Below are 25,219 nucleotides of genomic sequence, written 5' to 3' on the forward strand. Positions count from 1 at the left end.
GCCCCATGCAGGTACTGGCCACCACACTGTACAGTTCAAATAGAGAAGATTCCATCATCACAGAAACTCCTACTGGCGCATAGGTCACAGCGCAAATGCTCCCAGCTCAGTAGCTAATGTGAAAGAACCAACATAAGATTCAGAAACATTTCTCTCCAAAGAAGAGGGCTGTCAACACAAAGACCCAAGTTACCTCAAGAACGAAGAACCTTAATCTCTCCTCTAAAACACCTGCCCCTCACATAGCTCTAAATCTGCAATAATTTAACGTTCCACAATGAATGTTTTCCCAAAACAAAGATGAGTGTGCTCCACAGGAAGACTAGAGCCTCTGCCTCAGGAGGAGGAGCTCAACTGAACAAGCTGTTCAAACGGGGGAGGTGGCCAAATCGTCAAATAGTTTTCGAAGCCAGAAAAGTTTCTCTCCACTTTTAAATACCGGCTCATGTATTTTTAAGGTATTGTGCAGGCTAAAGGCAACACAGTCAAGGAGTAAAAATATCCCACAAATGGCTAGTTTGGACTTCTGATCTAGAGTAATACCCTAGGAAAGAAGCCACAAGAGGAAGAAGGAATGGGGAGTTGTTATGGACTGAATTGTGTCCCCCTAAAATCCATATGTGGAAGCCCTAACCCCCTTGTGACTGGATTTGTAGACAGAGCCTCTAAGGAGGTAATTAAGGTACAATGAGGTAATAAGGTTGGGCCCCAATTTGATAGGACTGGTGTCCTTATTAGAGAAGGAAAAGACGCCAGCCATCTCTCCATCCCTTGCTCTCTCTACCCTCCTCCCTTTCCCCCTCTCCCCATGGGTGCCCAGAGAACACAGAGAACACGGCCCTCTGCAAGCAGGGAGAGAGGTCTCACCAGAAAGCAACCCTCTGGCACCTGGCTCTTGGAGTTCCAGCCTCCAGAACTATGAGAAAATAAAAGTTATTTAAGCTGCCTTGCCTGTGGTATCTTATTATGGCAGCCCGAGCTAATACAAGAGTCTTAACTTATATATCTAAGTTACTTTACGTATACGTATATAAGTTATGTATATAACTTATACATAAGTTGTGAGGAAATCAATTTCTACAAATCACACATTGAATGGCTTAGAGATGAAGAACTTATTTTAATAGTCCATTTGCAAAGCAACTCGTCTTTTAAATTACCGTCTGACATACGGGGCTTGCAGAACACGGGCGCTGCATTATTTCACACGGTTCAGTCAGTTTTGCCCGCAGAAGGGCCCCACTCATGAGAATAATGACGCCTATGGCTTGAAGGCTATAATTCCACTGACTTGTTCTATGTATTTCCGACATAATCCATCTCTTGAAAATTTTCCATATTTTCTCTGTAAAAGCCCACACTAATAGTTATATAAATAAGAACTATTGTGAACTCTTCTCAAAAAAGTGTTGCTTCAGGGACTTCCCTGGTGTGCAGTGGTTAAGAATCCGCCTGCCAATGCAGGGGACACGGGTTCGAGCCCTGGTCCGGGAAGATCCCACATGCTGTGGAGCAACTAAGCCCGTGTGCCACAACTACTGAGCCTGCGCTCTAGAGCCCGCATGCCACAACTACTGAAGCCCGCACGCCTAGAGCCTGTGCTCCGCAACAAGAGAAGCCACCACAATGAGAATCCCGTGCACCGCAACGAAGAGTAGCCCCCGCTCGCCGCAACTAGAGAAAGCCTGTGCACAGCAACGAAAACCCAGTGCAGCCAAAAATAAATAAATAAATAAAATTATTTTTTTTAAAAAAGCGTGGTTTCAACACACAATTTGCATATATTAACTTTATCTTTACCAACCCTATTTTTATAGCAAGCGAAGGATTAGAAATGGAAGTGGCAGGAACTCAGGATGTGTGGGAAAACATCCATTCCCCAACTTCCCCAAATTAAAAGTGCCTGCTTGCCTTCTCCTCCCACCAAAGTCGGCTCTGAAGGCAGAACCCAGTCTGCCTTGACCCTCAGTATATTCTCAATGCCCAGCATGGTGCCGGCACTTACCAAGTACTCAATAAGTCTATGCTGAGTGAAGGAAATAATGGATGATGGATGGATGAACATGCTGGAAGAATCCGGGACTTAGTACATGTTTTGGGATAGGTGAGAGCTGGGAGTGAGACAACTTTGTATGGAATTGAGAAGAAGAACCTGCCTTGGGGTAGGGAGTACAAGGGCACAGGCTAATTTAGTTTCCAAGTGAAAATGTCCAGCAACACCACGGATTCTGTTCTCAGGGCCTGACGTCCTGATCACTGGGTCAGACGGGCAAGCTTTGTCCCCTGTCACCAGAAGCTGCATAATCTCTTGGATGAGGGAGAGACAGACACAGAGGGAAGCCGGAGACCAGTGAACCAAACAAAGTCACTAAACAGAAAAAAGTCAATAACTGAAGAGATGCACAGAGGCAAGTCTTCCATTTTAGGGCATCTTTACTAAATCGGGCAAAGAAGTTAAAAAATTAGAAGATAATCAGGATTTTAGAGTCATAGTGGACTTAAAATGATTCATCCAACTTTCCACTTAGCAAGGACTGAACACTGAGAAATGTCTGGAGAGAACATTTGACCAAAGGTGATACTTAAAGTCACAGAATCAATGAGTCCTCCAAGGAGAAGTAAACAGCAGAAAAACAAATAAAACATTGCACCCAAGGACTAGACAATGGAGAGTCCGCACACGTGGGGGTAAGGGGAACCAAAAAGAGCTAGAAACACCCAAAGAAAAGGAGCTGGAGGGAGAACAAGAGCACAGGCCGTGAGAAGGTACCTGAGAAGCCAAAGATGCGGAGAGATCAAGAAAAGGAGAGTACAAACAGTGGTCCATTGCACAGGGCGAAGAACGAAGACAGGAGAAAAAGCAATGCATTTGGTTCCTAATTGCTTCATTCATTCACTGAATGAGTCTTTACGGAGTCCCTATTACTTTTCATGTATTCTTCTAGCTGCGTGGGAAAACAGACAAAAATCCCTGGCCTCGTGGAACTTCCGTTCTGGTGGAGATAAGACAGTACACATAAAGAGATGAGGCTGTAGGAGATGCCGACGTGCTGGGCGACACTCAAAGTGGGGACCAGGGGACCAGACAACAGGACAGCAGTTACAATGGTCCGCAGTCACACCGAGCACCGTCCTACCCCAAATCTCCTCTCCTTAATTATCTCACTGGTGCCGCACCTCTCCATACACGAAAGGGAAGGTGAAAGTTCTGCTAACAATGCTCTTCCGACCTCGGAAGCAAAATTAATTGCTCCCTTGCCTGTGCTTCCACATTTTCTACCGAAGTCCGTTTCACTTGGCATTTAACACACTGTATTCTTGTCATTTGTTCATGGATCTGCCTCTCCTCAAGAAAAAGCAAGCTCAGGAAAGGCAAGGACCATGTGTCTTATTCAGTTTCCTCAGTGTCAAGCATAATGCCTGGTAGATAAGAGATGCTCAGTGTTTCTGAACAAAATACCAGAAAGGAAATCTGATTTTTTTAAAATGGGGGGGTTATACATTTTGGAACAAAAATGAGACACGAAGACCCTAAAAGTCAAAGGAAACGACCCTGCAGCACTTCTGACTGCTTTTCCTCAGACGTACAGGGACGAACACAGAAATGGTGTAGGGGTGACTCCAGAACAGCAAAGTATTCAAGCTGTGCCCACAATGATGATAAGGCTACTTTTCTATGCATCCTTGAGTGTTCTTCCAGACTAGGGTGATATTCAAAATACTTAATGACCACCATGCCCACATGGTAGTGGTACCAACCAATTAGCACCGAAGCCAGTGGAGGCACAATGGTTTCATATCCAGTCCTTCAGGTGCAGACTTCAGAGGTGGATACAATCCAGCTAATCTCAATGCCAGTATAGAGTTCAAGGAAGCAGAACTGCTGACTTGATTTTCATCAAGAACATGCTTTCTGTCGTAATTTTTTAAAATGTTGTAACTCAAATGAACAAAGAAATGAAAGGCTCTAAATATTTACTATTCATTTTATATTTCTTTATGATAGTAATATTTTTGCATAATTATTTTCTGAGGCCATTTTCTCTATTCGGTTTGGTCTTCCTGAGTAGACCAAAGACATGTGAAACCCCTGAAACTCTCTTAAATGAGCTAATAACCAAAGGTCAACCTCTTTGTATGGCTTTTATACATAAATCATTCTGGCTAATCAGTGTGCTTCCCAAAGTCTTAAGGAAAGGAAAGGCAGAAGGCTGAATTCTGGAGCACATTTGTGCTGGAAACCTTCCCAAATGAGAGCAAATCTTTGTGTGATTCAGCCCTGTCTGAATTAATATAGCCATGGAGTGACACACTGACAGGGAGATATACTAGCGTGTGCAACAATCTTTCAAGGAAAGTGAAGGGAGAAGCATAGTGTGGGACACTTAATACCAGATGGGATGCAGCTCAACAAACTCCATTATCAGTAAAACAGGCAAACAAACAAACAAACAGCCCACTCCACGGGGTCAGCTGAATGGGTTGCCACCACTGACATTTCTTTTCAAGCTCTAACTCCTACTCCTAAGTCTAAGTTGGGGACCAAAATGAAAAAAAACAGTCATTCTTTCAAGTCTTTCACTAGAGTTTTTGTACTTCTGGGTTTTTGCTTGTATCTTGTTCCCTCGGAAAATCACACAGTACAGCCTTCAGACTCGCCAGAGGGTCATTCATGTCTATAACTAAGATGAACCAGAAAATCCCCAGCTCACTTTTTTATGATTTTATAAAACTATGCAGAATAATAGTTCTCAGAATCCACCTTAAGAAGCTACACTTGACAGATATTCCTGGGCCAACAGCAAGTTACACTGACAATCAGAAGTCACATTTCTTACACTCTCTGATGACCTGCTTTGCCACAAAGAGAGCTACACTAGGCTCTGAGAGTGGGAACTGATTTTGTGCCAAGGAGGATATTTCTGAAGATCATAAAAGGTAAGAGGGTATAGGCAGAATAATTACCTGAAATAACAGAGACTCATAGGCAGAGACCATTGCTAAGAACTCACTGACCGGAACACACAAAGAGTCTACATCTTAAGATAAATTCCTGGCTTCTATTATTTCTGATATAAATTCCATCTTTTTTTTTTAACATCTTTATTGGAGTATAATTGCTTTACAATGGTGTGTTAGTTTCTGCTTTATAACAAAATGAATCAGCTATACATATACATATATCCCCATATCTCTTCCCCCTTGCGTCTCCTTCCCACCCTCCCTATCCCCCCCCCTATATCTCAGAATCAAAGTGTTCTTGGAAAAGTGGGGAATCCAGCACCTTGGATCTGGTAATGGTTTTCACAGGAGCTAAGTGGCCTTTCACTTTAACAATACTTTACCCAGTTTTCTTAAGGCTTGGTTTAATATTCTCAGCTACCGTGCAAAGATCTACAGTTTTACTTACCTGCTGTAATTGCCTTCTATAAGAGCCAAAAGAACATCATTTATTGTGATCAGTAATAAAACATTATGACTAAGTGGTAAAGGTAGATCTGAGCTGTCATCAGAAGGTGACCAAATGTTAGGCTGCATACACAAAGCAGCAACCAGGTTAAGGACTTTCAACATGGTTTTAAACATTGAAAACAACTCTGCAACATAAATAATCTACAAGCTGGAGTTTGAAAACCTCAAAAACTCTTAAGTAAGAGAAGCTAACCAGATGTTTCTGAATTAACAGATTCAGAATATTGAACTCATTCATAAAAGGAAAGAGTACTGGGAAGTGTGCGTCATTTGTATTCAATGACTGAGAAAATTGTATTTACAACTAACAACTAGTTCTGTGGTCTCATCTCAGCCGATAACCATTACTTTGCTTGAGGTTTCCCCAAACAAGATGTATAATGAATAGATGTTAGAGTTCATAAAATGACTGTAAGGAAAATTCAGTTTTCTATCCCCTTTGTCTGTGCCCTCTAAAAATTTCTTATCTTTCCATATCAATTATAGCGTCAGAGAAATCAGACAAAGCACTTCAGTGAATGTAATATCTGAAGTGATGAGAGCTAGGAAAATACTGACTGCATGAGTAAGTTAAAATGTTGAGTCACTCTCCATATAAGTTTTGAAATGTTATGCTTCCATATTATGAGCCTATAGTGCAATGATCTTAAATTCTCAGTCACCTAAATTCAGGATGTGTCTGAAGACACTGGATCCAAAGCCAAGGGTAAAAGTCATTAGGGTTACTTCTATTTACAGTTCTAAAACTGCCACAATTAAAAGAGTCCTGTGTTTAAATATCTGAATATAATCATTTAAATTGGTATGGTTAACAAAGGGGCAGGAGGAGAGGTGGTTTGGAGAAATTATTAAAGTTGAGTTCTGGCATCAAAACAGAAGCTCTCGCTTTTTAAAACACAGCCAAGCTCCTCTGAGGTCGGGTGTGTAAGAGCTCTTGATGGAGAATCTCCAGTGCAAAAGGAGGGCTGACTCGGAGGACGGCTACTTTCCCCGAGTTTGGCCTTTTCCTTGGGCTTCCCTCATCTGTACACATGTTGGCACCAAGGGCATGCCCAGCCTCCTTCCAGGAGAAACGGGGGGCGTTGGGAGTCAAATAAACCTTGACTTGAATTCTCAACTCCCCATTTATTATTCTTGTGATTTCCATCAATAACCTAACACTTAGGGCCTTAGTGCCCTCAGCTTTGAAACAGGCTGGTCATTAAGGAGCAGGGCTAATATGGAAGGAAGGTGCACATGAACGCCTGTCACAGCTCAAGGAGCACCAGTGCCCTTCCTCTACCTATGCCCTTGGGGAATCACTTAACAGCTTATTTGTAAATTCTCATCAAATCTGATATAGCTTAGAACAGCTTTGCTCTTATATCTCCTAAAACTATCACTTCCACAGTTCAAGTTGACATCTAAAGCTTTTCAACACAGATTTGAAGAACTGCAAAGAATATAATTTCCAGTGTATTTTAATATTCTAGTGTATTTTAGTAATATCAACTATTGCAGCACTCTTTTATATGTATCCAAAGGAACCTAAATATTTGATAGAGTAGGTCTAAGGATTTGATACACAGCATCACCCATTTAAACAATACATGAACAAGCACTAATTTTTAATATCAGAAAGTTTACATCATTTCTATTTTTCTTCCTGAACTGGTATTTCCATTCTACTCTTCCCACAAAATTTTATCTTAATTTACTATATTTAATGATTCAAAGTATTTTACTGATCACCCTATCACAGCCTCTGAAAAAAATATGTGTATAAATTAAAAATTCCCAGCAACCATATGCCTCTGGGGTTAAAAAAACCCTCTTGGATTGAGTTATTGCTACAATTATTATTTGCAGTCTGTAAAAGATAAATACATGTATAACAAATTTTGATGAATATTATATATAAAAGAAAAAAATCACTGGAAATGCATCTCTCCAAGAGATGGATGCAAGGTTTACCCTAATTCTAATCCTACTTTTCTTTTTTGTAAAAATAACTGCTGGGAAATTCTGCTCATAGAAAAAAGTAGATGAGAATGGAGGGAATTTTGTTATAGAAATATCTCTCAATTGTTTAAACACCTCTGAGTATACCAAAAGTCACAGGGTAATTTATTAGTTAGGATAGACTACTTTTTGTTCCAATAACAAATAAACCCTGAAATCTCAGTGCTTAGCACACCAAGTTTTATTTCCCACTTATATCGAGTCCCATTCAGCTGGGGTGATTCTCCAGGGCTGTTCTTTCCATGCACTAATTCAGCCTCTGGGCAGCTTCTACCTGGCGGCTCTACCATCTCCATGAGTGGCCCGGCCACTGTGGGCCCCAGGGGGAAGGCAGAGCATGAAGGTGACTTGCTGGCTCTTAAACACATGGCCCGGAAGTGACACACTCCCTTCTACTCCACACTGAGTGGAGTTAGTCAGTGGCTCCAAGCTGCAGGTGGGCTGGAAATGTCTTCTTGTCCTAAGAGCAAGGGGACTTTCTATCACTCAGCAATCAATCACCAGAAATTATTTGTAATAAAATGTCAGCTGACAATGCATTTGGGTGTTGCCTCATTTTGTAGACAGCAGGGAATTGAAAACTCCTGATTTATAAAATGATTTATTTCCCAGTTACTAGAGCACTTCACTTTCCCAGTTCTGACACTGATATTTAGAGTTATCCCTTTGTTTGGCACCTGGAAGTGTCTAGCCTCAGATAATGCCTGTACTAAAGAGTCGGGATGGATGTGACACGTGCCCATAAGAGAAGAGCCCCCTGACACACAGGCATCCTCAGGATGATCTGATTTTAATTTTTTAAATTTTCTAATTTTTAATTTATTATTATTATTTTTGGCCTCGCTGCAGCTTGCGGGATCTTAGTTCCCCAACCAGGGAGCGAACCTGGACCTCTCAGCAGTGAGAGCGCCAAGTCCTAACCGCTGGACCGCCAGGGAATTCCCAGGATTATCTGATTTTTGGAAAGTGTATAAGAAAGCACCTGGAAACAGATGTCCTGAGCATTATACATGCCTGCTCACCCTCTTGGAGACCCGTGGGCACCCTGAGAGGTACTCATAGCCCGATCTGAAGAGTGTTGCTTTGGGAGAGTGAGGACGTTGGGCATCTCAAACGTGTTCAAAAGTTGAGGGCAAGTTACAATTCATCGTTTAACCCAATGCCCTAAGATTTACCAAGGGTGAAATTAGGCTGAAATAAGTCACAAAGGGGAAAAGAAAGACAGATTGGGATGAGGAGAGATGGGAATTCCATGGAAAGAACATGAGTAGATAACAAAAATAACCCAGTTTTGTCTTGCGGAGGTGAGAAGAGAATTAGGGCCTCATTATTTTTTAATCACTTCGTCCTTTTTTTCTCAAGTCTGGTTGAGAATCCCCAGCTGTATGCTTCTTCTAAACCTCATTCACCACCATTTATACATACATTGGGTTCGGAAACAAACTATTAGGACTGGCATTTTCATTTGTGTCTTTGAACTGAAACCATAAGAAGAAAACAAACCCCTAATGCTATTGTGCAGATGGGGTCCATCAGTGGGATGGCTCCGTCACACTTCGCATGCAAGCTGCCCCAAGGGAGATCTAAAAACTCTCATTTTCAAGGTGCACAGCATGCCTTCCTAAATCTGTTTGCTGTCAGAACTTTCCAATGGGCTGTGGTTTCACCTTTGCCCGGTAGGTGGATTTACGTATTTGTGTACTTAGTTTTAACTGAACTAACTCTCACAGGGTAGGTAACTGGATACAAAAGTACACCTGGGAAGAAATCACAGATGTGAGTTACTCACAAGTCTAGCACAAAGGAGCGACACAGACACAAATGGCAACACTGACACCTGTGCTCTCCATCAGCCACGTTCCAGGACAAACGGTCCTCTGTAATCAGATGTCGGAAGAACTCGTCCAGAGAACAAACTATCAGGAAGACCAAGTAAAGTATGGATTTTCATTCACAAATGGTATATTGTGCTGTGGGACATGAACTAAAGATGGAATGAAACTTTCATGATTAGCAAGATACCGTTTATTTCACCTTTCAGTATTTCACCTTTTTGTACGACAGCTAAATACTCGTACTTTATAAACAGCTCAGTATGCATATACCAGGGGTGAATGTCAAGGCTTCCTTACTGATGGTGTGCCTATAAAAAGGCTTCAGAGACCATAGCCTAGACTTAGCTCCTTCCATAACCAGCTCCGGGAGGTCTGGGCAGAGCATGTCGTATGCTTCATTACATACCCTACTTAGCAGGTCAATACATGCTAAACGATTAAACTCATCATTCTACTGTAAAGTACACTTCCTGTTTATGTTTCTGAAAATTCTGGCAGTCAAGTACCATTTACCCTATAAAGCCATAGCTGGATCTGAAATCGGTCATTTATAATATAGACACTGCCTCAGGATTGCTCTTTAATAACATTTCAAACCGGTCCTACGGCTTCGGCCATCCAATTCATGTCAAAGAACAACTGAAAGGCTTATGCCTGGCCCTTCTCTCCCTATAATGTTAGAAGCATGAAGAAAATAAGACAGAATTTTATCCGGGCACACAAAAGCCATGTTTTACAGGGCAGTCCTCTTGGACGACTGTTCCTAGACATTATTCTCAGGAATTCACTTTCAACTACTAACCATACATGAGGTCTGCAGTTAAATTCGAATTATAGAGGACAAAAGAATGTTAAGTGGTCGTCAGAATTAAAAGCAAGGGTTTGCCAGCCTGAAGGAGGATCAGCTGAAATGATACCCCACCTGCAAATGTTGTTTGAGGAGCAGACGTTAAAATGAGAGAGGCGAGAGAGGCAGTCATTTCTTTTCTAATCTAAGCTTCATCTCCAGCAGAGAATCTCATTACGCTGGACATTCTGAAGACTGGGTCAGAGCTGATCATGTGTCTAAGGTATGTACAATGGCATTTAAACAATTAGTTAATCACTGTACAGAATTCTTCTCATCTTCAAAAAGAAACTCTCATTTACATATTAATTCAGTTCGGAAGACCTGATCCACACAAGTTAACTCAATGTAAAATCTTCAAAGTGAAAACCAAGAACAGGTTGACAGGTGTATAAAGCTTGCCTGAGTTTGACCTCAGAATGGAAATGTGCACTCTCAGGCGAGTTCAGCGCATTCTTTTTCCGGTGTGCAGCTGAGCCACGGGAGCCAGCGATGAAAAATTCACGCAGGGCGCTTCAGCAGTCCCACCTATGGCCTTAACATCTGCTGGTTTCACGTCACACTAAAACTTCAAAGTGAATCCACCCCTGAGACGGTGGCAAGCCTTCACTGGGAGCAGGAGAATGGATAGTTCAGAGACGTCCTCTCCTTCCCAACAGGAAATACCTGTGCAGAACATGCTGTAACTTACCCTCTTAACCATATAAAAGGGCAGGGGTTGGGGGGAAGTTAAGGGATAATAATGCACAAAACAGCAGGCGGTACCATGACGGGACTGCATTTCACTTCTAATTGTCATGCTTTTTAAAAATTTTATTTATTTTTATCTCAACCGTCTTTATCTTTTGCTTCCCATAAGCTTCAAGTGCAGCCAAAATATTTAGCAACTGAAAAGGTGGTGAGGTTTTGAACTCTCAAGTACACAGTTGTCTGGGAAAATATGTCACCCCCTCCTGTTAGCTGGGGGAGAGCGCATCACGCATTTTGATGTTTCGAGGCAAGGCTGGCCCTGGGTGCTACTCCACCTCGACACTAGGCTGTCCCTGCAGGAGGAACAGTTTATTATGACGACTGCAAACAAGAGGTGGGCCGCATAGCACTTTCCACTTTTAAATTAATTACAGTGCAATCCACCAGGAATTTAATTTCCAGTACCCTACCACCTTGATCGTATTCACTACAGAAAGGTTCCCTACTTTATTCTCCTGATGCCAAGGGAAAATTTATCATCGTTAAATGATAATTGGCTGTAATATCTTCAGATGCTTCAGAATTGCTGGCTGGCAAGTTTTTTAAATTTTTCATCAATCTTGTTTGGTGTTTTTACAAAGCCTACATTAGGAAAAAGAAAAAAGATGTCTAAGCCTGCAGAACACACTGCATCTTACTACCTGCATGAATAGGTCTTGAGAATATCTAATTCCATAATAAATCCGGTGGGGTTGTGCACCCTCTGTGCCTCACACGGTGCTGCCTGGGAAGTCCTGAACTGCAGTTTCTCCCCTTACAGCATTCGTTGCAGTCCAGAAAGGAGCAAATTTAAACAATCAGTTCTGGGGAATTCCCTAGCAGTCCAGTGGTTAGGACTCCAAGCTTCCACTACAGGGTGCAAGGGTTCAATCCCTGGTGGAGGAACTAACATCCCACAAACCAAGTAGCATAGCCGAAAAGATTAAAACATAAGTAAATAAAAATGAAAATAAATAAACAGGGACTTCCCTGGTGGCGCAGTGGTTAAGAATCCGCCTGCCAGGGTTCGATCCCTGGTCCGGGAAGATCCCACATGCTGCGGAGCAACTAAGCCCGTGCGCCACAACTACTGAAGCCCGCGCGCCTAGAGTCCGTGCTCCGCAACAAGAGAAGCCACCGCAATGAGAAGCCCGCGCACCGCAACAAAGAGCAGCTCCCGCTCGCTGCAACTAGAGAAAGCCCGCGCACAGCAACGAAGACCCAATGCAGCCAAAAATAAGTAAACAGAATTTTAAAAAAGAGACTATTTTAAAATAAATAAATAAATAAATAAACAATCAATTCTGGGGTTTTCTGCAGATTTATCAAGACTTCTGATCTTTAGAGCTTTTCAAAATAGAATTTTAGTGAGAAAATGCATGATTGGGTGCCCTTTAAATTTTAGGTAAATCTAACACATCAACAGTGAGGTTCACCCAAGAATTAAAATAAGGCCATTTCCTCAACCTCCTTACTTGTCACATTTTACCTGGTCCCCATAAAAAGCAAAGAACACAGATGGGGACAGAATGCAGGTTTTCTCCTAAGATTTAAAATAAGTCCGTCCATACCATCAGCTTCCTTATATCTCACCTTCTACACATTTTACCCAGTGCTAACGAAAAGATAAAACTACACAAGGGAACGAAATGCAAGGCAGTTAATTATAATATTTATGAGCTGCTTCCAATATGCTTCTTGGTTAGAGTAGACACTGAAATTATTTAAAAATTTACATATTCCAATTATCTAACGCATGGTATGGCGTTAGTACGGCAACTTACAAATTTACTGTATTCGTTTTATTTTCTACTGGCTTTGTAGAGTGGGCATGTAGGAAACTACTAGGTGCGGACTACTTCATACCTTCGTGATGTTATTAGCATCAAGTTAACCAGAATATTTGTGGAATTTTTTTCCCCCTCTTCTAATAGACTAATGTCAATTTTTTTGTTTCTGACTCAGAATTCCACCAATTTGACCTATTATTATCCTGGCATGTATATTACAATTGAGTGCTGAATCAGATTTGCTAACCAGAATAAACGGCTCTAATTATAAAAGTTGGAAGTCATTAAAATTATCACAATATATTTAATAACAAAATTTCCATCTTTTATTATTAATACTGAAAAATCTCCATAAATCATTCTTTTTCTACTATGATTCTTGATTCATAGGGTCCTTTAAATAGCAGTACAACATGCACTGGACCTTGTGAGCCCTACACTTAATCAATGGACACAACTCTCCAAAGCACCACAAAGGCCCCACTGATGGCCAGATCTGCACCGCCTGTGGTCTGGAGCTGAGGACTCAATTCCTAGAAATTAGGAGCTGGTGGCAGGGTGGTGGCCACCTAGGAGCACTTGATGGGCATGTGCGGGGCATGTGGGAGCACACGCAGTTAATGCCCACCGTCTCCTGACCGTGGTGCTGTTCACCCAGTAAACTCTGTTAGGCCTAAAGCAACTGGATTCCTCAAGGACCAGGAGTAGCAAACACTACGGTCTATCCCGCGTATGAGACAAAACTTTTCAAACTACCCGAAGGGGAAAGCCATTCCTTCAAGGTGGTTTTTAAAAAGATGAAATCTACCACTATACAGACAAATCCACTTAACTCACTCTTGTATGACATGATCATAATATTTTGAAATCTACCATGACCATTTCCCAACTGTATTTTCTCAACAGCATAATCACTGCATTTCATACCATGAAGCTTCACGCTGCAGACATTTGGTGGCATCTCTGAGATGCACCTGTTGTTCTCTTTTAGCTCCGAGTTCTTGCTTCTGGTCATTTCCCCCTTCTCCGGCAACCAACTCTTCCTAGTAGAATTTCTGGAGCCTTCTTTCAAAGGCCAAATATTTAAACTAAGTTGCCTCAAACTAAAGCATCCTTAATTAACTGAACATTTAACTGTGATGTGTGTGTATTTTCTTCATGATCCGGGCTTTTAGTTATTCTTAAGATATACTCCTAATTTTAACACAACTTAGTATATATATTTTCTCAAAGATTTTTTTTTAAATTAAAGTAAAAGGACATAACCTGTGGCCTAATCTAGTTGCAAGTTTCATGGATACAACTCCTTATAAGCCAAAAGATGTTTTGTTGTTGTTAAAAACCATACACATTAACAGAGTACAAAAGCAAAAATGTTATTTTAAATTCCCCCAAACAAATAAGATCCTGTATTTAGAATTACCGGTCAGATTCACATTTTCTGCCTCTCAGTTCAAAGAAAGCAGCTATAGACACTGGATCAATACTGAACCATAATCACTAACCCAGAGAGGTAAGATTTATTGCAAAATGCCCCTTGAGATGGCGGTTATTAATTAAATCCAGAAGTTACTGCTTTCACAATGACCATGTGGGATTTTGTCACTCACTTGCTATGCTCAGGTGAATGAGTGGGCTGGTCTTGTTCTCCCCATTCCTCTCGTTGACGGCCTGCACGTAGTAAGACCCTGCATCGCTGGCCGTCGCTGCCAGGATCACCAGCTGGTTCTCCAGTGTGATGGCTCTGCATCAGGGAAGAGAAGAGACAGTGTCAAGGCCGGTCCATGGAACTTTGTATTTGTAAGACAGATTAATTTACTAGGCCGACCATAAGGGAATGTCCAGAGTTGTTATTGTTGTTGTTGTTGTTTTAAAGGTTAAAAAAAGATCTGGAAGGACAAAAACAAATCCCCAGGCCGACTTGAGGAATGAGTTGGTGGCTGAGCCTGCTGAGGTCCAATGACGTGCTGGCTCTTGCCAGGGGTCTGGGAGTTCCAGGCGCCACGTCCGTACATTTGGCCCACCCTCCTTCTCTTAAGAAATGAGAAAATGGAGGATCAGAGAGGTTAAGTTGTTTTTCCAAGGTAAAACAGCAAGGTAACAGTACCAGAGGGAGGACTAGGTCTTCTCACATGTAGACTGGTGCTCTGCCAACCATACCATACACAGACTCTCACCCTTACTTATTTAAAAGAAGAAGAAGAAGAAAAACAACAAACACAAATTCCACAAATCCAAATAACCTTTCCTTAAATGGGTGACCCAGTATCCTTTGCTCATGTTATAGTTCTATATTCTTTTTACTAGTTAAGGAGGTTGGGGGGGTAGAACCTGTTAAAAAAACAAAAACAAAAACAAAAACAAAAAAAACAAAGGTAAGTGATCTTTTCCTTGGGTGGTGAAGTGCACTTTGAGGGTCAGACACATTCTGAGCACCAAAATGTCATTTAGCCTACACTCTCATCTTCAAAACACTAGGAAACTCTTGGGACCCTGGAGTCCCACAACTGTGTCACTCTACGGACGAATAGTTTTATTTGTTCATTTTTAATGCTAGATAGTCATAGCCCTTCCAGAGTCAGCTAAACTAAGATCTCTATTCTAGTAACATTAAAAAACATGCAGGACGTAAAACCGGGGCCTCAGATGTAAATTCGGGGCCTCAGACGTAAAACTGGGGTCAATGATGTAAATCCGCGACCTCGGATTGGATGTGAATCTGGGGTGCAGACGCCTGTCAAGCCCAGACAGAGTCCCTGGCACGCTGGGTGGTGCGGGCGGCACAGATGGCCCGGCTCTGACCCTGAGGACACCAGGCCGCCACCCTGCCCCTCCGGCAGCTCTGGGTCCCCATTGCCATGTACCAGCTAGGTGGTTCCAGGGATCTGGATGTCCATGTCTTTGGGGGACCATTACTTAGCCTGCCACATGCTTGTGGGATCTTGGTTCCCAGGCCAGAGGTCGGGCCTGAGCTCCTGTGGTGGGAGCTCCAAGTCCAAACTGCTGGACTAACAGAGAACCTCAGACCCCAGGGAATATCAATTGCATTGAGGCCGTCCAGAGGTCCTCCTCTCAGCACCAAGATCCAGCTCTATCCAACTGCCTGCAAACTCCACTGCTAGAAGTCTCAGGCCAAACAACCAGTAAGACAGGAATACAGCACCATCCATCAAAAAAAAAAAAAAAAAAAGAAACAACAAAAAAATATGTTACAGATGAAAGAGCAAGGTAAAAACCTACAACACCAAATAAATGAAGATGAAATAGGCAAGCTACCTGAAAAAGAATTCAGAGTAATGATAGTAAAGATGATCCAAAATCTCGGAAATAGAATGGAGAAAATACAAGAAACATTTAGCAAGGATCTACAAGAACTAAAGAGCAAACAAACAGTGATGAACAACACAATAAATGAAATTAAAAATACTCTAGAAGGAATCAATAACAGAATAACTGAGGCAGAAGAACGGATAAGTGAGCTGGAAGATAAAATGGTGGAAATAACTGCCAGGGAGCAGAATAAAGAAAAAAGAATGAAGAGAATTGAGGACAGCCTCAGACCCTCTGGGACATTAAACACACCAACATTCAAATTATAGGGGTCCCAGAAGAAGAAGAGAAAAAGAAAGGGTCTGAGAAAATATTTGAAGAGATTAGAGTTGAAAACTTCCCTAACACTGGAAAGGAAACAGTCAAGCAAGTCCAGGAAGTACAGAGAGTACCATACAGGATAAACCCAAAGAGAAACATGCCGAGACACATATTAATCAAACTATCAAAAATTAAATACAAAGAAAAAATATTAAAAGCAGCAAGGGAAAAGCAACAAATAACATAAGGTTAACAGCTGATTTTTCAGCAGAAACTCTGCAAGCCAGAAGGGAGTGGCAGGACATATTTAAAGTGATGAAAGGGAAAAACCTACAACCAAGATTACTCTACCCAGCAAGGATCTCATTCACATTCGATGGAGAAATTAAAACCTTTACAGATAAGCAAAAATTAAGAGAATTCAACACCACCAAACCAGCTTTACAACAAATGCTAAAGGAAGGAAACACAACAGAAGGAAAAGACCTACAAAACAAACCCAAAGCAGTTAAGAAAATGGTAATAGGAACATACATATTAATAATTACCTTAAATGTAAATTGATTAAATACTCCAACCAAAAGACATAGACTGGCTGAATGGATACAAAAACAAGACCTGTACATATGTTGTCTACAAGAGACCCACTTCAGACCTAGGGACACATACAGACTGAAAGTGAGGGGATGGAAAAAGATATTCCATGCAAATGGAAATCAAAAGAAAGCTGGAGAAGCAATTCTCATATCAGGCAAAATAGACTTTAAAATAAAGACTATTACAAGAGACAAAGAAGGACACTACATAATGATCAAGGGATCAATCCAAGAAGAAAATATCACAATTGTCCAAGAAGAAGGTATAACAATTGTAAATATTTATGCACCCAACATAGGAGCACCTCAATACATAAGGCAAATGCTAACAGCCATAAAAGGGGAAATCAACAGTAACACAATAATAGTCAGAGACTTTAACAGCCCACATCCACCAATGGACAGATCATCCAAAATGAAAATAAATAAGGAAACACAAGCTTTAAATGACACATTAAACAAGATGGACTTAATTGATATTTTTAGGACATTCCATCCAAAAACAACAGAATACACTTTCTTCTCAAGTGCTCATGGAACATTCTCCAGGATAGACCATATCTTGGGTCACAAATCAAGCCTTGGTAAATTTAAGAAAATTGAAATTGTATCAAGTACCTTTTCCGATCACAATGCTATGAGACTAGATATCAATTACAGGAAAAAAAACTGTAAAAAATACAAACACATGGAGGCTAAACAATACATTACTAAATAACCAAGAGATCACTGAAGAAATCAAAGAGAAAATCAAAAACTACCTAGAAACAAATGACAATGAAAACACAATGATCCAAAACCTATGGGACGCAGCAAAAGCAGTTCTAAGAGGGAAGTTTATAGCAATACAATCCTACCTCAAGAAACAAGAAAAATCTCAAATAAACAACCTAACCTTACACCTAAAGCAATTAGAGAAAGAACAACAAAAAAATCCCAAAGTTAGCAGAAGGAAAGAAATCATAAAGATCAGATCAGAAATAAATGAAAAAGAAATGAAGGAAATGATAGCAAAGATCAATAAAACTAAAAGCTTGTTCTTTGAGAAGATAAACAAAATTGATAAACCTTTAGCCAGACTCATCAAGAAAAAAATGGAGAAGACTCAAATCAACAGAATTAGAAATGAAAAAGGAGAAGTAACAACTGACACTGAAGAAATACAAAGGAGAGAATACTACAAGCAACTCTATGCCAAAAAAATGGACAACCTGGAAGAAATGGACAAATTCTTAGAAAAGCACAACCTTCTGAGACTGAACCAGGAAGAAATAGAAAATATAAACAGACCAATCACAAGTGCTGAAATTGAAACTGTGATTAAAAATCTTCCAACAAACAAAAGCCCAAGACCAGATGGCTTCACAGGCAAATTCTACCAAACATTCAGAGAAGAGCTAACACCTATCCTTCTCAAGCTCTTCCAAAATATAGCAGAGGGAGGAACACTGCCAAACTCATTCTATGAGGCCATCATCACCCTGATACCAAAACCAGACAAAGATGTCACAAAAAAAGAAATTATAGGCCAATATCTCTTATGAACATAGATGCAAAAATTCTCAACAAAGTACTAGCAAACAGAATCCAAGAGCACATTAAAGGGATCATACACCATGATCAAGTGGGGTTTATCCCAGAAATACAAGAATTCTTCAATATACACAAATCAATCAATGTGATACACCATATTAATAAATCGAAGGATAAAAACCATATGATCATCTCAATTGATGGAGAAAAAGCTTCTGACAAAATTCAACACCCATTTATGATAAAAACTCTCCAGAAAGTAGGCATGGAGGGAACCTACCTCAACATAATAAAGGCCATATATGACAAACCCACAGCCAACATCATTCTTAATGGTGAAAAACTGAAACCATTTCCACTAAGATCAGGAACAAGACAAGGTTGCCCACTCTCACCACTATTATTCAACATAGTTTTGGAAGTTTTAGCCACAGCAATCAGAGATGAAAAAGAAATAAAAGGAATCCAAACCAGAAAAGAAGAAGTAAAACTGTCACTGTTTGCAGATGACATGATACTATACACAGAGAATCCTAAAGATGCTACCAGAAAACTACTAGAGCTCATCAATGAATTTGGTAGAGTAGCAGGATACAAAATTAATGCACAGAAATCTCTTGCATTCCTATACACTAATGATGAAAAATTTGAAAGAGAAATTAAGGAAACACTCCCATTTACCACTGCAACAAAAAGAATAAGATACCTAGGGATGAACCTACCTAAGGAGATAAAAGACCTGTATGCAGAAAACTATAAGACACTGATGAAAGAAATTAAAGATACAGACAAATAGAGAGATATATCATGTTCTTGGATTGCAAGAATCAACACTGTGAGAATGACTATGCTACCCAAAGCAATCTACAGATTCAATGCAATCCCTATCAAATTACCAATGGCATTTTTCACAGAACTAGAACAAAAAAATTCACAATTTGTATGGAAACACAAAAGACCCTGAAGACCCAAAGCAATCTTGAGAAAGAAAAATGGAGCTGGAGGAATCAGGCTCCCTGACTTCAGACTATACTACAAAGCTACAGTAATCAAGACAGTATGGTACTGGCACAAAAACAGAAATATAGATCAATGGAACAGGATAGAAAGCCCAGAGATACACCCACGCACATATGGTCACCTTATCTTTGATAAAGGAGGCAAGAATATACAATGGAGAAAAGACAGCCTCTTCAATAAGTGGTGTTGGGAAAACTGGACAGCTACATGTAAAAGAATGAAATTAGATCACTTCTTACCACCATACGCAAAAATAAACTCAAAATGGATTAAAGACCTAAATGTAAGGCCAGACACTATCAAACTCTTAGAGGAAAACATAGGCAGAACACTCTACGACATAAATCATAGCAAGATCCTTTTTGACCCACCTCCTAGAGAAATGGAAATAAAACAAAAATAAACAAATAGGACCTAATGAAACTTAAAAGCTTTGCACAACAAAGGAAAGCATAAAAAAAGACGAAAGGACAACCCTCAGAATGGGAAAAAATATTTGCAAACGAAGCAAGTGACAAAGGATTAATCTCCAAAATATACAAGCAGCTCATGCAGCTCAATATCTAAAAAACAAACAACCCAATCCAAAAATGGGCATAAGACCTAAATTGACATTTCTCCAAAGAAGATATACAGATGGCCAACAAACACATGAAAAGATGCTCAACATCACAAATCATTAGAGAAATGCAAATCAAAACTACAATGAGGTAACACCGCACACCAGTCAGAATGGCCAACATCAAAAAATCTACAAACAATAAATGCTGGAGAGGGTATGGAGAAAAGGGAACCCTCTTGCCCTGTTGATGGGAATGTAAATTGATATAGCCACTATGGAGAACAGTATGAAATTTCCTTAAGGAACTAAAAATAGAGCTACCATATGACCCAGCAATCCCACTACTGGGCATATAGCCTGAGAAAACCATAATTCAAAAAGAGTCATGTACCACAGTGTTCGCTGCAGCTCTATTTACAATAGCCAGGACATGGAAGCAACCTAAGTGTCCATCGACAGCTGAATGGATAAAGAAGATGTGGCACATATATACAATGGAATACTACTCAGCCCCTAAAAAGAAACGAAATTGAGTTATTTGTAGTCAGGTGGATGGACCTAGAGTCTGTCATACAGAGTGAAGTAAGTCACAAAGAGAAAAACAAATACTGTATGCTAACACATATATATGGAATCTAAAAAAAAGAAAAAAAATGGATCTGATGAACCTAAGGGCAGCACAGGAATAAAGACACAGACGTAGAGAATGTACTTGAGGACATGGAGAGGGGGAAGGGTTAACTGGGACGAAGTGAGAGAGTGGCATTGACATATATACACTACCAAATGTAAAATAGATAGCTAGTGGGAAGCAGCTGCATAGCACAGGGAGATTAGCTCAGTGCTTGTGACCACCTGGAGGTGTGGGATAAGGAGGGTGGGAGGGAGAAGGAAGAGGGAGGCGATATGGGGATATACGTATGCATATAGCTGATTAACTTTGTTATACAGCAGAAACTAACACAACAATGTAAAGCAATTATACTCCAATAAAGATGTTAAAAAAACATGCAAGATAAATAACTTCTCATGAGAAATTTTAACATAATAAAACTTTTTCATCCTGCTACCTTGTAAAACCTTTTTCAAAACCTCTTGATTTTCAGACATTTTATAAGATTATCTTAAGAAGTTACTGCTTATTCAGGGTTCCCTCAGGATATATTACAGTTTGAGGTCTCTACGACTAACTTACCTCATTTCTCATTTAAGAAAATTTCCCTATTAAGAAGTTTTCAATTTTTAGTCCCATAAAAATATTTCAAAAAAGCTTTACTATAATTATTTATGATTCCTTTATAGAACCATAGAAATTGTTCCATTTTATTTTAGTATATGTTACACTGGCACCTAAAATTAAATATCAATATTTATTACACATGAAGTTACACATTTAATAGTACAATTTAAAAACTGAATATATCATAACTTTTTTCTTTAACATCTGATTTTTGCCATAGTAATTTCAAATATGCCTATTATTCCTCAGAATTATTCTCCAAAAAGTCCATTAATTCTCTATTATTTATGATGTTGTTTCAAGGGTATTGAAAATTAATAAGTACATAAAGAATAGAAATATTAAAGTTTACATCTGTTATAATTTATAGATTTAAGCTCATTTTTTCTTTTAAATGTCAGTAGTAGAGTCAAAAGTCATGAAGAAAAACCTATCTATTGCCAAAAAGAACACCACAAAAATGCCCAAACTTTAGAGAACATTAGATTAATGAGGATCGACTCCCCAGAAGACTTTATTCTTTTTTCCTATCCATCTCTTTCTGAACAGGGTATTTCTACAAAAGAAACAGATTTTTTAATGAAAACTAAAATATCTAAAAACATTCATCAAATTCAAAATTCTGGTGCTTGTTATAATGCTTAAGAAGAACAATTTTTAAAGATAATGAAGTAGGTACCAAGCATCCGTGCTCTCAGTCTTCTTTCCCAAGAGACCCTGACTTTGCTGTGGTGCCCATGCCTTCCCCAGGCAGCCACGTGATGTGAGGAAGTCAACCAGCCCCGTTCCCAGCACCAGGTTTGCTACCCCAGCCGTGTTCAAGACAGTGAGGAACTGCCATGGGACCCAAGTTGCCCAGTCAGACCAACAGGAAGGACCGTGCTTGGGGCCAGTCAGGACACATGCTGCCCTGTGGGCTGCTGGTGGCCACCTTTACAACCCTGAGGGAAGGCAGTGTGTAAACAAAAGGAGGAGGAAGGACAGAATTTTGAGAATCAGAACAAATTAGACCACAGCCTGAATGTAATGATGAGAAGTAAGCTAAGAGATCCTTTAAGACGACCCTTATATTTGTTCATAAAATATTCAGTGATAACTTTAGGTTACTACGTTGGGGCTGACTTCCAACGTCTACCCCACATCCCACCCTATGACAGCAGCACTGTGGTGTGAGAACTGACCCCACCTGGGGGTCAAGGTTATCCAATCCCTCCTGCTAGTGACTAACACAGGAAACAAGGCTTAAGCCAATCAGCCTACGGCATATACCTGGGGACTGTCATTGGTCTGGGGTGGCCACACCTAAGTTAGTTCATCAGATCAATGGGCAGGATCTCCATCCCACGGCTGGGGCTCAGGCTTTTTCTCCCTCCACTAGATGTGAACAAGGAAGCATGTTGCCCCAGATGTTCATGGTGACAATTTTATGGCTGTGAGGGGAACAACCTTAACATGAAGCTGACAATGTTAGTGGCAGGACAAAGAGAATGGAAAGCACCCAGGTCCTTGACCTTGAGAACCTGGTGGGATCAGTGAACTGTCCTGCAGGCCTTCTTGTCTCTGGACTTCTCATTTCACGAGGTAATGTACTATACTCGTGCTTAGACTTGTTAAGTTAGGGCTTCTGTTACTAGAAGTGAAACACATCCTGATACAGATTCAAAACAGCATACACAATAGCATCAATTTAGGGTAAAAAAACCCGAAGAAAACCTAAAACATGTGTATACTCTGTGCATAGAAAAATAATCCCATATATCAGTCTATCTATATGTATACATGAAATGTTAACAGTGGCCAGCTCTGAGTAGAAAGATTCCAAGTTATTTTCTTTCAATTTCTGTTTTTTAAAATATTTTTCCAATTTTTCCATAAGAAATATCACTTTAGTTACCCAACGAAAAATTTTCAAATTGAGTGCAAGGGTATGCTAAGTAATTATGGTAGCAAAATTTAATAATTTGTCTGTATTTATGAACTACGTGGCTTTTACTATAATGTAATTCCAAAGTACTAATTTAAAACTTACACTGATTATATAGGAAAATTACAGTATTAAGCCAGAGATTTTCTTTTAACGTTATTAAAATAACTGTATGTATGGTTTTATGTAAAATTATTTCCTTAGTATTTCCCATCTTAATTCTACATTTCAAAATGAAATCTTATAATTCTAACTTCTAATTCCATGGAATAATAATAAAGAAAACAAGAACAAAAAATGAAAGCACTTAGTCCAGTGTGGGTGAAATGTGCTGCAGCTCAGGAAACCAGAACGCTGGATCCATAAAGAGGGAGTTAGAGGGTTACCAGCTACGGGCTGTGAGCGCAGGGGGTTTTCATGTGGCCAGTTGCCCTTAATAGTGGAGATTCCTGACCAAGGAGACACTGCAGTTCCACAGAAGAAGACTCGTTCGAATGGACATTCTCTAAGTGCTCTGGGTTTACACTTGATTCTCCCAGCGCTTTCTTGAGGCAGTGGGCAAAATAAGAACTCTCCGTTTCAGAAAAGACGAAAGCTTCTAGGAGCTACTGGGGGTCTTTGACCATCAGCATTGATCAAAAACACCTGTGGGGGGCTTCCCTGGTGGCGCAGTGGTTGAGAATCTGCCTGCCTATGCAGGGGACACGGGTTTGAGCACTGGTCTGGGAGGATCCCACATGCCACGGAGCAACTGGGCCCGTGAGCCACAACTACTGAGCCTGCGCGTCTGGAGCCTGTGCTCCGCAACGGGAGAGGCCGCAACGGTGAGAGGCCCGCGCACCGCGATGAAGAGTGGCCCCCGCTCGCTGCAACTAGAGAAAGCCCTCGCACAGAAACGAGGACCCAACACAGCCAAAAATAAATTAAAAAAAAAAAAAAAAAAAAAACCTGTGGGGGAAAAGACCCCTGGGAGGTGGGTTCCTACCCCCAAAGCTTATGCATTTGGTGTACGGGGCTGGGGGGAGGGGAGTCGGCACCCAGCTGGGATATGGTCAAGCGTGCTTCCCCCAACACTAGCCAACACTGAGGAGACGAGGCATTCCCTGTGCCATACAGAGCATCTACTTTCAGAGCTGTGACACTGACATATTAATTCTTGAAGCACCAGATTTATGGTTGATGAAAACAGCCCAGGGTGTGCCTGCTCAAGATGACGAAGGGAAAGTCATGGTATATGTTCCCTTGGATTGCCATGAGGACAGAACCAAATAACTGTATTCACTATTTAGCAACTATCTGCATCCCCAGGCCTGACTTGAGTGGAGGAAATACAATCTGAAACCAGGTACACACCGCCCATGTTCCATGGCACTTAGATGTGATATATTTACAAACCATGAGAAGTAACAGGAAACACTCAATAACTTTCCCTTAAGAGCAGTTTTGGGCCCAAAGGGAGGAGTTCCAGGGGGTATCACCCAAAATTTCCATGATGTACATCAAAACTTTCAGTGTAACCCGTCCTTTTGTTTTCATAAAAAAATAAAGTGTCTTTGGTATTTAATCTTTGACACTTTTTTTAAAGTTTTTATTTATTTATTTATTTTTGGCTGCGTTGGGTCTTAGTTGCTGCACGGGCTTTCTCTCGTTGCCGCGAGCGGGGGCTACTCTTCGTTGTGGTGTGCGGGCTTCTCATTGTGGTGGCTTCTCTTGTTGCAGAGCACGGGCTCTAGGAGCACGGGCTTCAGTAGTTGTGGCATGCAGGCTCAGTAGTTGTGGCTCGTGGGCTCTAGAACGCAGGCTCAGTAGTTGTGGCGCACGGGCTTAGTTGCTCCGCGGCATGTGGGATCTTCCCAGACCAGGGATTGAACCCGTGTCCCCTGCACTGGCAGGCGGATTCTTAACCACTGCGCCACCAGCAAAGTCCCGATCTTTGACACTTTTAACACACAGCAGGATGGTGATACAAACACTGATACATACATTATGATGAAAATTAAGTAAAGGGTTCAGTAAAATAAGAACTTTGCCCATAAAATATAAAAGTATAATTTGGGTCTGTGGTTTTACTATTACAAA

General features: G+C 40.7%; 1 protein-coding gene across 1 annotated transcript in view; it reads right to left on the reverse strand.

Annotated features, from left to right (window-relative positions):
• SDK1 (sidekick cell adhesion molecule 1) overlaps nt 1–25,219 on the reverse strand; it is an 824,383-nt gene that overhangs the window by 328,831 nt on the left and 470,333 nt on the right. The window contains exon 7 of the mRNA XM_036826800.1: nt 14,285–14,418. Within this exon, the coding sequence (XP_036682695.1) occupies nt 14,285–14,418 (134 nt within the window). The remainder of the gene's footprint in view (nt 1–14,284; nt 14,419–25,219) is intronic.

This window comes from Balaenoptera musculus, chromosome 15 (genome assembly GCF_009873245.2).
Source record: "Balaenoptera musculus isolate JJ_BM4_2016_0621 chromosome 15, mBalMus1.pri.v3, whole genome shotgun sequence".
Lineage (NCBI taxonomy): Eukaryota > Metazoa > Chordata > Mammalia > Artiodactyla > Balaenopteridae > Balaenoptera > Balaenoptera musculus.